Source organism: Arvicola amphibius, chromosome 1 (genome assembly GCF_903992535.2).
Source record: "Arvicola amphibius chromosome 1, mArvAmp1.2, whole genome shotgun sequence".
In the NCBI taxonomy this organism is placed as follows: domain Eukaryota; kingdom Metazoa; phylum Chordata; class Mammalia; order Rodentia; family Cricetidae; genus Arvicola; species Arvicola amphibius.
Genome location: NC_052047.1, coordinates 31579717 through 31594265, shown reverse-complemented (window position 1 = coordinate 31594265; position 14549 = coordinate 31579717). Strand labels below are relative to the sequence as shown.

General features: G+C 39.5%; 1 protein-coding gene across 2 annotated transcripts in view; it reads left to right on the top strand.

Annotated features, from left to right (window-relative positions):
* The first annotated feature begins 11754 nt into the window (after nucleotides 1-11754).
* The window catches only part of Gabrb1 (gamma-aminobutyric acid type A receptor subunit beta1), a 389769-nt gene continuing 386974 nt past the window's right edge, over nucleotides 11755-14549 (top strand). For both annotated transcript variants that reach the window (XM_038346557.1, XM_038346548.1), the window contains exons 1-3: nucleotides 11755-11834; nucleotides 12030-12121; nucleotides 12548-12615. In XM_038346557.1, the coding sequence (XP_038202485.1) occupies nucleotides 11755-11834; nucleotides 12030-12121; nucleotides 12548-12615 (240 nt within the window). The remainder of the gene's footprint in view (nucleotides 11835-12029; nucleotides 12122-12547; nucleotides 12616-14549) is intronic.

Below are 14549 nucleotides of genomic sequence, written 5' to 3'. Positions count from 1 at the left end.
TGTGGCTTTCTCTTTATAAGCTCTTATATTTAGCAAAAATATTCATCTCTATTCTTTTACAACACTTGGAGGTATTTCTTATCCCCCAAAGAAAAATCAAACTATTTTTCTTACTGGATAACAGTTGTGTTACTACAACTTAATTCTACAACTATTTACTTAGAAAGAGAATCGTCTGCTACACGTTGTACATTTCCAAAACAGTCAGTGCCCCTTCAGATATTATGGTAGTTTGAATGTAACTGGTCCCCATAAGCTCTCAGGGGAATGGCACTATTAGGAGGTATGTGGCTTTGTTGGAATAGGTGCAGCCTTTTTAGAGGACATGTGCCACTGTGGGGGTGGGTTTTGAACTCTCATATTTATCCAAACCATGTCCAGTGTTTCAGCTTACTTCCTGTTGCTTTCAGATCAACATGTATCAACTCTCAGCTCTTTCTCTAGCACCATGTCTGCTTGCATGCCACCATGCACTACCATGATGATAATGGACTAAACCTCTGAAACTGTAAGCTAGCCCCAAATAAATGTTTTCCTTTATAAGAGTTGCCTGGTCAAGGTGTCTTTCACAGCAATAGGAACCCTAACTAAGACAGATACAAATGGAAAAATCCAGATTCTTTCCTCTACTTTCAATCTACCGGATATAAATTCTAACTTTCCATAACTATCCCTCCCCAATTTATCATTAGCTAGAACAGCCCATAGAACTCAGAGATTTTGCTATTATTATCCATTATTCATATATTATAAAATTGGAAAAGGAAGATGGAAAAGGTGCCTGGGGAAAGGTCCAGAGGAAGAGAACAATGTTTCTAGAGTCTTTCCAGGTACCGACCATACCAACACCTCCTTGTGATCATCAACCTAGAAACTCTGCAGTTGTCCTTTGGAGAATTTCTGAAGACATCACCATGGATCTATGACAGACTTAATCAATAACCTCAACATTTGGCCTTCTTTCCTAATGGGAGAATGTGAAAAGTCAGACTGAATTTTCCAGCCTTCTGATTAACAACTGATTGCCTCCTGGAAACCAGCCACTTTCCTGAAGATATCCAGGAGCTCTGGTCATAAATGATGTCAGTAGCATATAAAGTATAAATCCCTTTAGAGATCCTAAGAGTTTTAGAAGTTCTTTAGTTGAGCGTTGTATAATGGTCTGCTTTGTCCCTTTAAGAGACAAGCCACACCCACTTCTTCCTCCCCTCCCTCCCTCCCTCCCTCCCTCTCTCTCTCTCTCTCTCTCTCTCTCTCTCTCTCTCTCTCTCTCTCTCTCTCTCTCTCTCTGCCTCTCTCTCCCTCTCTCTCTCTGATGCTTTCTCTGCTCTTCTCTCCCTCCTCCCTCCCCTCCCTCCCTCACTCTCTCTCTCCCTCTCTCTCTCTCTGCTCTTCCTCCTTCTCTCCTTCCCTTCTGTAACCCACTACATAAATATCCATCCTCTGCATGGTGGCTGCCTATACATGTCTCTGTCTCTCACCCACTGCGTGGCTCCCTGCCAGGAATCAGCTGTCTTCAGAGACCTGCAACGTGGTCTCGTGGCATGCCCATCTGTTTGTCTCTCTTCCTGGGACTGGCTGCCTCATCAAGGTCTCTCACCCGCCACATGGCTCTCTGCTTGGGACTCGTGGCCCTGCAGCCACTTGGAGAACTGTGCCATCCCTGCCTGGGACTGGGTGCTCTCAGGACCCACTGCCTGCTGCCTGCTACCACTTTGGGGACTTGCAGCATTTTACTTTTACTATAACACTTTGTGTTCAGAAATCACCACACAAATATGTGAGCATACACACTCCACAATGTCACCTCAACTCTATAAAAGTACCAAATGAATCAGTCCAAACAAATCTTTGGTTTTTCAGTGACTCTTCACTTAGAAAAGAAAATCGTGAGAGAATCTCAAATTGTACAGTCCCTGAATTCTATCTAGATGTAAGCAATATATCCCCCCCGCCTCTCTCTCTCTCTCTCTCTATATATATATATATATATAGAGAGAGAGAGAGAGGCATAGCATGGTGCCTTAAACCAAATTGAACCAGACTGCAAAATGAAATATTCTGTTTTTTTAAGATTTATTTATTTATTTATTATATATACAACATTCTGCCTCGATGTATGCCTGCATGCCAGAGGAGGGCACCAGAACTCAGTACAGATAGTTGTGAGCCACCATGTGGTTGCTGGGAATTGAACTCAGGACCTCCGGAAGGGCAGCCAGTGCTCTTAACCTCTGAGCCATCTCTCCAGCCCCCAAAATGAAATATTCTTGGGGGTGTTTGTGGAACTGGGGATCAAACTCTAGTGCTCCATATGCTAGAATAGTTCTCTAACCCTAAGCTATATTCCTACCCCCTTAAAAGAAGAGTTGTCAGAACATTATCAAAAGAATGATGTATGGTGAACGATGTCTTGCAGAACTGTGAGAAGGACTTAGGAAAAAAGTAGAGCCTTTTATGTCAGGTGCATTTTGTTCCCTGCATTGTTCTTGGACTTGTACATCATGTGACTTCATGCCTCCTGCAACAAACATTTACATTTAATTATAAGACATGTTTAATCTTATTGGATGTCAGATCATAGCTAAAGAACCCAATCTGATTAATGATATGCTGAGTGCTATCCTCAGTGTACCCTGAATATGGACATGGCCTTCTGCCTTGCCTTTGTGTTCTCCCAGATATAATCTATAGAATGTTCAAGGCAATTGCATTCAGATGGGTCTGTCCTGAGAAAGTGCTGGGAAAGGGCTGCTCTGTTAACATTTAGTATGTGCTTGCTAACAATTATTTACATGTTTTTCAGATCATGTTTCTCTAAACTCTAACAAACTGCTTTGGCTCTTTGTTTCCTTGTCCCATTCCTGTATAACAGTACACTGAGAGTGAAGGAGGGCTGTCTACAGCGTTAGACTATAGTTGACCCTATTCTTCCAGGACTCAGATCCCAAATCTGAAGGACACAGACCTGCATAGTTCCACTGAAAAGTTGACAGAAAAGAAAGGATACTGCTCTTTTTATTCTTTGCCCCGCGAAAGTCATGCTGTTGACGACTGAGAGACAAAACAATCTACTATTTCTATCTTTGTCTTTCTTATAATTAAAAAAAAAAAAAGTCTGACAAGAAACTGCCTCCATATGTAGACCAGGCTGGCCACAAAGTCAGGATCCTTCTTCTTCCACTTAGGAAGATTGCAAGTCTTCCTCAACCCCACTCATTTCTTTTAATCTTGTTATAATAAAAATGTTCAGAGAATCATAATCATCACACTAAATTACTAAAGTGATGGACCAACACCGCAGAGAGTTATGGCATCACTAATACATTTCTGAAGGAGAGAAAAAGAAGATCCACAAATGTTCCTCCCCTCCTATGCTGAAAATATTTAGGGGACAATTTAATATGCAAAAATGATGTTCCATGGCTTCAACGAGAGCAGGCCTTTTAAAAAATATGTTATTGTTTCTTCCCTGTTAGGAATACTAACTTTTAGGTAGTATTATGAACTGTTTTTAAGAAAAGCATTGCGAACAGGAGAGTGAATGCCCTTGCGTAAACTCTAGGAGAAACTGATGAGGATTCTGGAAAGGATGACATTGGGGGCTGAGCACCAGCTCCTCGTGCCTTCTGCATTTTGTGGCGCTTCCACACTTCTTGCTGTTTCTCACGTTAAATGAGAGGGTTGTGGTGTTGTCAGATTGTTAAACCCACTGCTTGTGTTAACATTTAGCAAGTCTAAAGGGTTGCTTGGCTGCGTGCTTTTGATAGGACATAAATGTCAGGGAAGGCAGCATGATTCTGGCAGCCATGTGGAATTCCACTCCTTTCCAACAGTACTGAGCCAAGGGCCACATTAGTCACATACCTGCTCAACCCCCAAAGAGAGTGGATCTGAAACGAATATTGTCTGAACTGAGCAGTGCATGCTGTGTGACATCATAGGGCAATGCAGAAAAAAAAAAAAAAAAAAACGTGCGGTAGGAGATTGTGTTAGGCTAGAACTAAGCTCAAAATTGAAATGAAAAACACATTGGGAACTAAAAAGTAACATATAAACAGGAAGGAATAGCTATCATCAAGAGAAAAAACAGTTGCAATATCTAATGATTCTTTTCTAATATTCAAATTCTAATTTTCTAATAGTCTAATACACACACACACATATTCTTTTCTCACATAATTGTTGTCTATGGAATATTGTCCAGAAACTTAGCTTCTTTTCCCCAATATTAGAAATTGGACAAGGTCCCAGCACATGCTAGGCAAATGTTCTAAAACTGAGATATACCCAATACACTTTCAACTTTTACAATTCTTGAAACAAGGTCTTACTAAATTTCCCAGAATGGCCATCAACCCATTCTGAACCTCAAAAAGGCCAAATATTTGTGGCCCTCGGCCTTAGCCTTTCCTGTCCTGGGCTTTAAATATCCCTTCTGGCATTAGCTTCCTGATGACTTCATATTCTCATTGTGACTATTTCATAAGGAACAATGAGCCAATTGGCTGACTAAAATTTTGTGCAATGCTTTGAATTTCTGAGGGGGGGAGTTAATCCACAAATTGTTTTTTTTAAAAAGGAGGCTTAAAATGTGCTTGGACTGGTTGGTTATTCTCTTGTAGATTTCAAATGACTAATGTTTTTAAAATACAGATATTTAAATTGAACATTTTACTTTTCAATAATAGAGATCTTTACTTTTATTGTTTATCCATGTTTTTAGTTTTTCTATTTAAAAATCAGTTGCTTATTTCTTTCTAGCAAGCAACCATCGTATGTCTAACTAATTTTTGAATTTGTAATGTTTCTAATTCTTAATAGATGTGTACCACCATAAAAATAATGTACTAATAATGTGGATTTAAAATTATATATATATCTTTTCTTTCCCTCTTGTTTCTTTCTTACTGATTCATAAAATGCATATATTTTGCTAAATTTTAAGAAGGGAAATATATTTTTCCTGAAAATATTTTATACTTTCAAGATCTTTTATTCCAATATTTGTAGTTTAAAAACCTTGCTAGTGCGAATGAGAATAATTTGAAAGTAGAATGTACTTAAGGGGCTATACGAATACACCTGCAGTTTTCTCTCGTCTGCACGTGCCCAGACCTTCAGTGTGATGCTCTCTCATTTCTTCTAACCACGGTAACATTGAATTACTTTCACAGTCCTTTCTTAAATAGTGGAGGAATTCTCAGCCTTCTGCACCCAAGCATTTGGGTAGTGCCCTCCCCACAACTTCCTGCTTTCCTTAGAAGTTGTAGATTGAGCAGTTAGAGCTTGTGAGGGGCCCTTTACGTCTGAGCTTGTTTCTCATCGAAAGTGGCACTTCTCATTTGATCTTCTTTACAGACTTCAAAATAAAAATCAATATAGTTTAGAGATGTGAGGTATAAATGGCATAATATATGAAGAAAACTTAAAACAGTTCTTGGCTCATGATAAATGTTCAACAAACTCAACACACATTTAAGGAAGATGTACTCAAAGTTTCTGTTCTTTCCTTCTTCACAGCCTGTCAGTTTTATGGCATTTTCTCTAAGTGATAATATTTTGGTCTATACCTCTGGCCTACAAAGTCAGAATAAATTCTTAATTCATGCTTTAAATTTCCTACCATTTCACATAAAATTGGGTGATAATTTGCTTTAAGGGTCTACTTGCTTATCATTTTATTTTGTGTTAAAAAATTTTAGTTCATATTTATGTTTTTTAGCTGGAATCCTCTTTTCTGCTGGAAGGATCTGTTGGGCCAACACTTTCTCTGTTCTTCTATGTTTAGAAGTGGGTTTGTAGTGTTAGCGTAGTGGAATGACGGTTGGTTAGAGCTGTGATTTTGAAGACCTTACTTGACTGGCTTTTGGTGCTAACTTTGCTGAAAAGAAGAATGCCAAATTATTCTCTTTTCATGAAGATGACTTATTTTTCTCAGAAGTATCTTGGATTTTTCTATATCCAAGATGTTCTGAAATTTCACTAAAATCTGACTAAATGCTGATTAACATTCAATGTGTCTGTTCAATTATAAAACTAATGACCTTTGTCGTTTCTGGGACGTTTCTAATTTTTAAATTATTCTCTCCTCACCTTTTATGAGGCTTTCTTCTTATATAATTCTTACTAGAACTTCTGGATCTCCTTTCATCTCCATGATTAATGTTTCTTCTTCTTCTTCTTCTTCTTCTTCTTCTTCTTCTTCTTCTTCTTCTTCTTCTTCTTCTTCTTCTTCTTCTTCTTCTTCTTCCTCTTCTCTTGATTCTCTTCCTCCTCTTCTTCCTTTTATTTTCCCAGTGACACCTAAAGAATAATTTGATGCTATTTATTACCCAACTTACAAATAAGATCTCTAGTTGTGTCATTTGCTTCATATGTGGAAATTTTCTTTTCATTGCATTTCGATGTCATAGACTCTGGTCTGTTTTGTGCATGTCTTCACACAGAATTATGTTCTCTTTTATTTTCCTTTTTCTTTTCTTTTCTCCTTTTTTATTTTTAGTTTTTGAGACAAGGTTTCCTCTGCAGACCAGGCCTCTAACTCAGAGATCTACTTGCTTCTGTCACCCAAGTGCTGGAATTATTTTCATTATGGTTCCTTTTATTATGTATTCTCTAACTCAGTTATATTCACTTTAAAGTAGTCTTACATTCAGTTATGGCTTAGTTTTATATTCATGACATTTATTTCCTCTTATTTGTGGTTATTTTCCTTTGTCTTGGTGACTGTACATACACATACATATATGTACGTATTTACATTTTCATTTGAGAATTCATATTAAACAGTGTTTTCCTTTTTAAGGCCAATTTTCAACCTTTCTATGCCAATGCTTAATACATTTGTAATTTCAAGAAGGGCAAACTCCAAATCTTATATCTAATATTTACTCAACCATAGTATAAGAATTACACATAACTGAAGAAAATATACCACTATTTTTAAATGTTTGATGATTTTTCTTTATCTTCCAAAGGAAGAATGGTTTCACAGTTTGATTTCTTCCCACAGAAAATAGCTAGGCAATTCTTCAAGTAGTAACACTTTTGCTATATCATTTCAGGGATCGGTACAAGTGGGTATATTTTCAATTCTTTATTCCAAGAAATTGGAAGAATTCAAATGGCAACCACATAGAAGTGGGAAGAAATCAGAATATCCACTTAAGATGAGGCAGAGGGAGGAAGACCATCAAGCCTCGTTTTCATACAGGCTCTCAGCAGTCTGTATCACTCTAGCTCTGTGTTCATGTTTGAACACACATGGGCAAGCAAGTGTGTTGCTTCTCATCTTACTTTCTCCAAGTTCTTCTCATACTGTTTGCTTTGATTATTTCACACTTTTATTGGTTATTATAGTATAATTTTACCACACACATACACACACACACACACACACACACACACACATACACACTTAGTAAATGAACAGGTAAATTAGTTACCATGAAGCCTTTATATTAAACACAAAAATATTCACCAGATATCCACTAGGCTGTTTGTAATATTTTATTATTTAACTAATAATGCACACTAAGCTTTATTCTGTGAAACAAGAAGAAAAATAGATTCTACTCAGCTTTTACAAAATTCTGAAGTTTTGTATTGTATCTTTTATTTTTATCTTTACCTGTCTTAAGTATTTGTGTATGTAGTAAGGTAAAATAGTCTCATGGATAACAAATTGCCTTATAGACAGTTATTACATTTCATCTTTTTCTGCTTTACCTAAACCACTGAATCTTTCCTTTGGTTTTTATTTGCTTGTGCTAGCTTTTATTATCTTTACACAAATGTCAAACAAAAGAAGAAAACAATATAATTTTTATAGGTTAAATGTGTCTTGATATCTCAAAGGCAGTTCCCCCAAATCTCCAAATCTCTTCTAGTTTGTTTTTTGTTTTTTTTGTATTTTTGTTTGTTGGTTGGTTGTTTGTTTGTCGTTTTTTTTCTTTCTTTCTTTCTTTTTTTTTTTTTTGCATTGGTTTGTTCTGACCGCCTACCCTTCTCCTCTTGCACTTGAATTGAACCAAATGCTAAATTCCCCTTTGATTATAAGGATTTTTATTCAAATTCTTTGCACTTTTTAAACCTAGATAAAATGTTACAGTTTTGAGTTCTCATACTTCTTTATTTTCTTCAGATTTTATGGGTCATTTTGGGACTTTTGAAGTTATTGTCATACACTCATTTTTCTTTTGTTTCCTTGTTGTTGTCTGTTTAAAGAAATACCAAAAATGCATGTTAATGTTCTTTTTAATTACCTTTATTTTCAGCTGGATGCTAATCTTTAAGGGCCTTCTATTGTTTTTCTAAGAGGCTCAGCAGAGGGAGACAGAAGAATGTCAATGTCCTGTGGGCTTCAGAAGCAGCTTTTTTTTTTTTTAATTGGGTTGAGCTCTGAAGAGAGAAAGGTGTTGGGAAAAGACAAGCAACTTCACAAAAGAAGAAAGTGTTGGTTTTTCATGATGTGAGGGAAAAAGAAATCCCCAGAGCATCTGGATCAATTAATAACATATTTCTTTTTAGTTTTTAAGATTTATTTATTTCGCAGCTCTAAGACAACTTACAAACTCTATATATTCAGTGCAACATATCTGTTTTTAAATTAGTAAAGTGTGAAGAGGGGAGATTAAATTTAGACTCCTAAAACATCAGGGAGAAATGCAATGTATCAAAATGCAGGTCATTAACATCTTGCATAGTGATTAAAGCTAAGCTGTATATATTTAATTCTAACATGCCAGTGACCAAAATGAGTAGGGGGAGTGAATGGGTATTAATATACGTATTATTATCAAGATGCAAATTACTCAGAAAATCAGACAATTTCGAGAGTGTTAAGGTCTGGAAAACTATCTTCCCACAGCCCCTCCTCATACATTAATATACTGAGATAAAGTAGGGTGCATCTTGAGTTACATCTCAATAATAAATAGTGGCTATCGTATGGATTATCATAATAAAATATTTTTATATAATTAACACATACTAATAAAAATAATTACTGTCACATGGTTTCTTCTAGTGTGCTGTCATCATCTAATCAGAAAGCGCAGTTTCAAAACAAAATTTAGTGGGGCTGATCTGTGAGAAGCATGTTTAACACTAGAATTAAAATATCCAAATGCACATTTTGAGTAAAGTCTGGCTCTTAAGCAGACCTTGCTAATGCAGTGATGTTTCTGAGAGAGAGAGAGAGGGGGGGGGGGGGGGGGGGGAGGGAGGGAGGGAGGGAGGGAGGAAGAGAGGGGGGGGGGGAGAGAGAGGGGGAGGGAGGGGGGGGGGGAGGGAGAGAGAGAGAGAGAGAGAGAGAGAGAGAGAGAGAGAGAGAGAGAGACACCTTGGAAGTTTTATAACTAATTAGAAAATGCATATTCTAGTGAATGTTGTACAAGTCAAATGAACAACCATTGGAAAGACCCAAACAAACGTTTCTTTTCTGACGTGAATATGTTGCAGCTGCCACAGGTGAGAAGGGACCTTTAATGCTGTCTTGTTCACTGCTGTATCACCAGCTCCTTGCATGATGTCTGGCACCTACTAAACACTCAATAAACATTTGAGGAACAAATGCATGAGAAAATGGGTGAGTTAAGCCTGTAAGTGGCTTGCTTTGCACAGGGTGGTTTTTGCATTTGTGCATCACAAAGAGACTGAAATCTGAAGACCTTCTCTTTTACCCATTAGAAGCAGACCGGCATGTATTGCAAAAGCAAGTTGTTATTCTCTCAAGCAAACTAAGGAATACTTAGCATTGAGGCCAGAGGATTTTATGATTCTCAGATATAATACAAAATTAATGCTATTGGGCTTTTTCCTCTTTTTTAAGAATGTTAAATTCAGTACATGTTGAAACATTTAAGGAGCATTGATATGTACCTAGGTCATGACTCTTGTGATCTCTTGATGTCTCTATTAAACTTCAGAAAGTTTATGGCTGTGTGCTTCTTCTCACCAAACCAAAGAGCTTCTTACTGTATTGCCTTCTGCAATAACCTACTTTTCTTCTTGTTTTCCTTATATAATTCTTGCATTTACGGTCTGTGCTTTATAATGCAAAGAGTAATAATACTCAAGGATTCTAGCTTGAAATGCAGATTCCACTACTTATTAGCAGTTTGACATTAACTACTGGTTTCAGCAGTCGAAAACATTTTCTGCATTCTCTCTATTGATGGGTTGTTGTATGGTTTGAACGAGATAAGTTGTGTTGTGTGTACAAGAGCAACGACATAGTAAGTAGTAAATGCCAATCTCACGTATCATAGCTATTCTACCAGAATGCTTTGTCTAAAGCCTAAATTCAACACTGCCCATCCTTGTTTAAATGTTTAGGGCTTTCCAGAAGTCTAAATGATCTCAACTTTCTTTCTCATCCCCATCACCCACCAATCCTCCCTCCCTTTATAATAGGTCTCTCCCGCATTCAGTTACACAAGTAAGGTTTCTTTCTAGTCTCTAAGAGTTAGTGCTTATTGTTTTCCCTACAGAAGGAGCCCCCTTCCTGCTCTGGCAAAAAGAGTCATCTTCCCTCTGTTTTTCCCCTCTACTGAGATAATTTCTAACGCCTCTTGGTATAATAATAATTCTTCAGTCTACAGAGACTATATAAAGATGCATTGGATTTTTTGTTTATGATTATAAGTATTTTGTATTTTGTGGATTTCTCTAGGCCTGAAACCTTCTTAAGCCAGCTCCAAGTCTCAGAATTTTTAGTATATAATGGCATTGCCATTTAACAAAGGAACACGAACCTAACACAGAGTCTCCAACCGCCTGGCATGTTTTCTGATATTTATTGAATAGCATTAATCAACTTCCCTTTATTTCTAAGAAGACTGGCTGCTCCAGAGCCTCTTCCTCCGGCCTCCTGCAGTTCAGACCTGGAGAGCTCAGGGTTCTGTGTCGGGATTACTACTAACAGGAGCTAGCACGCTGGCAGTTATCAGCAAGAGGCTTTGCCTACTAAAAACAGCAAGGACCCTAGAATAGATTTCCTGCCACACTTGCCCCATCTTTGTTTGCACTTCCCATTCCAAATCTACCCATGGAGAGGAGTCGAAAAAGGTAAAGAGTGCATTCAAAAGTTGGCCAGTTCTCCCAACCCAGGGAAACACTACACCAAGCCTTTACATTACCTCCGAAAGGAACAGATTCGCAGTTTCCCAAAACTGTCCTGACTTCTTATTTTTTTTTCCTCCTGCTCATTTTCTGGTTGTCGCTGCCCACTCCCCATCCCCAGCACACTCCCCACCTCTTCCACAGGCTACCAGAGAACTGCCTCCAGACTTCTTGTCCTAGGACCTCCGTGATTATCAGCAAAAGATACCGATCAGACATCCTTAGCCAGATCATTGAAAGCCCAGGTTAAAAAACGAAAAAGAAAGGAAGAAAAGAAAAGAAAGAAAGCAAATGAAAATCAGGTATAGGACCAAGGGAAGGGAACGTAGCAAACCACAGCGCAGGATAACTGGGCGATAACACAGGCACGTAGGCTCCCCTGCATGGAGACAGCAGGTTGTAACCGACTACCCGGAGAACGCGGAGCTCCCGAGACAGGAACTTTAAAAGGATTGAAATCTGTTGCCTGTTCCACTAGGAATATTGTTTGCAAGGCACAAGGTGTCTTTTGGTAGTGAGTACCCTCTGCGCATGCGCAGGTCCATTCGGGAATTACTGCCCAGCCGCCGACTAAGTTGCATTCCTTGAATCTTCGCAGAAAAGACAATTCTTTCATCAGAGTTAGGAATGTGGACAGTACAAAATCGAGAGAGTTTGGGGCTTCTTTCTTTTCCTGTGATGGTTGCCATGGTTTGTTGTGCACACAGGTGAGCTGCCTTCTCTAATCTCCCTCTCTCTCTTTTTTTCTTGGTGTTTTTCTTTTTTCTTTTTCTTTTCTTTTTTTCTTTTTTTCCCCCGTGCCTGCTGGATCATGTATTTTGTTATATGGGGGTAGGTGTGCCTGGATCTTTTTATGTCTGTTTGTGCCCGTTCTGAATTCAGTCCCTACTCCTTCCCTTCAGCTCCAATGAACCCAGCAACATGTCATACGTGAAAGAGACAGTGGATCGCCTGCTCAAAGGATATGACATTCGCTTGCGCCCGGACTTTGGAGGTAATGCTTCATGGTTTTTCTTTCAACCTGTAACCCATCCCTAGTTCACCTTTTCCGTCAGAGATAATACCCTCTTCCCCATTTCACCATTTCTGTAAACGTGCAGTACTACGCCCTGGATACACACACACACACACACACACAACACACACACACACACACACACTCAGGATCCCCAGTCTCAGGTGGACAAATCCTCAGGCTGCGCTGTCCCTCTCCTTAACCTGACACACCCTCTGCACTGTCACCGCGTCACGCGTGTACCCACACCTGTTTACCCAGGCTGTCCCCTACAACAGGGAAACAGAGATGGGGGGTAGGGAGTGAGCCTGTTTAGCCCGCAATAAGATCTGGTAAGCCCCCCTCTGTCCCCTCAGTCCCCTGCCACTCAAAGACTGTCTTTACTGTGGTCCCCCTCCCCGGCAGGGCCCCCGGTGGACGTCGGGATGCGGATCGATGTCGCCAGCATAGACATGGTCTCGGAAGTGAATATGGTGAGTGGCCTCCCCACTGCTCGGCGGGCCGCCGAGCTTACGCAGATGCGAAATGGACCTGTTCTCTGTCCTCTGCTTTTCATTGGTGATCACCTCGGCCCTGGTCCCCAGGGTCCCACTTCGCGCGTACGCCCCACTCCAGTACACACACTATCGATCACCCCACAGTTTGTATTTTCGACACACACGGGCTACTGCGGTGTTCCGAAGGAGACGTACCCTGCACTATTTTGGGAAGGAAGAGGGACTGTTGCGCCGGAGGATTGGCTGGGGTGGAGTCTGAGCCTTACTCTAACCGGGTCTCCCTGCGTGTGGGGATGTTCAGGGCACCATCTGCCGGTGGTCAGTTGGCCTGCATGGGGTCCCCCGGACCTGCGGTTCAGGTTCGCAGCCACAGGCAGACCAGACACAGCCCCCACAATCTTCACAGATTCCACAGCCTGCTAGCCCCAAGCTACCAAGCTCAGACACCAAGCTAACTGGCAAAGCTCGCAAGTATCCCCTCCCTGCTACAGAATCCAGCACAGTGTTTGGTAGGAGCAACAGGCTGAGATAACAGTTCAGAATGGCTAACAGCAGAAGTGCCCAAGCTTGCTTCTGGGCATCTTATACCCATGCTAGCATTCATGCGTTTGTGTCTCTGCAGCTTGCAAGTTTTAAGTTTGACGAGAACCCGTCGAATCATATGGCTTTGATTTATTCTACTAACCTAGGCAAAAGGAGAAGATTTGATGATTAAAAGGACTGAGGCAGGGGGAGGTGAATTAGAAAAGTCACAAATTTTAAGGGATTTATATTTTACCATCCTTCCCTTTCCTCTTTCTCCCCTTCCCCCCACTACTCATCTTCACGTACTATCTTTTCTCTGGGACTTTTGCACAAAGTACTGAAATCCTAGCTGCCACTTTTGCTACTGGTCATTTCCGTCTTCCTTGGGAAGCCCCTTTCTAGTTGTTAGAATTCAGGGGGAAAGTTATGCCTGTTGCTTTTCTAGAACCCACCACCCTGGGAAGCAACAGATCTACAGGAACAAAGTATCTTTTTATTCCGCCCTGAAAATAATTGCAGCAACAGAAATTTAAATACACTGAGTAACTTAGACCAGGATTCCTGGTCTTTAACAGTTATTGAATTGTTCATTTCCCTCATAGAGGGCTATTTTTTTTTGTTGTAAAACACTGAGGTTTCAGGGGTTTCCTTTTCACCTTTTAGATTATGTCAGGAAGCAAAGTAAATATGTTTATAGATCATTTAATGGATGATATAAGTATAAAATGTGTGGTTTCGGGGACACGGTTGTAGCTCTCATTGTCTTCAATGGCTTATTTAAAACACTATTTCATAATGCCTCAGATTGTTCCAAATAATTATCTAGTGTGTTTTTCTACTACACTAAAACAGAAATCCATTTTTTCAAATTTGATAAACAAGTGTTTTTTTTAACTTGCCGAAGACTTTTAATAGACTAATGTTCTATTTCCATGTGTGCTAATGCCCAACACAGCTGTTTACAAACATCCAGAGGAGAGTGACCAGATGTGCATAGGTCACAACAGTGGCTTAGGACTGCAAATGCAGCCAGATGTGTTAGCGTAACAATTAGTGTCAGCCTATATACATTAGGATAACATTTTCCTGTCCAGTCATTTTCCTGGCATCTTGCAATCACTTCCACAGATCATTTATATAGAGACCATTTAGAAATCTCAGAAGGCAAATTGTGCCTCTGGCAGTGTCCTATGTTACTGTAATAGGGCACATAGGTTTCTAGAACTACAAGGACTCTCAGTGCCAAACACAGACACACATGCATGCACATGCACACACACAAATCTATATGCATATTTTTTACAATCTTTTAAAACTTAATTGAATATATAAGTTGCATGATCATAATAACCACTGTAAGAAAAAGTTCTGTCCAGTAAGTTGTT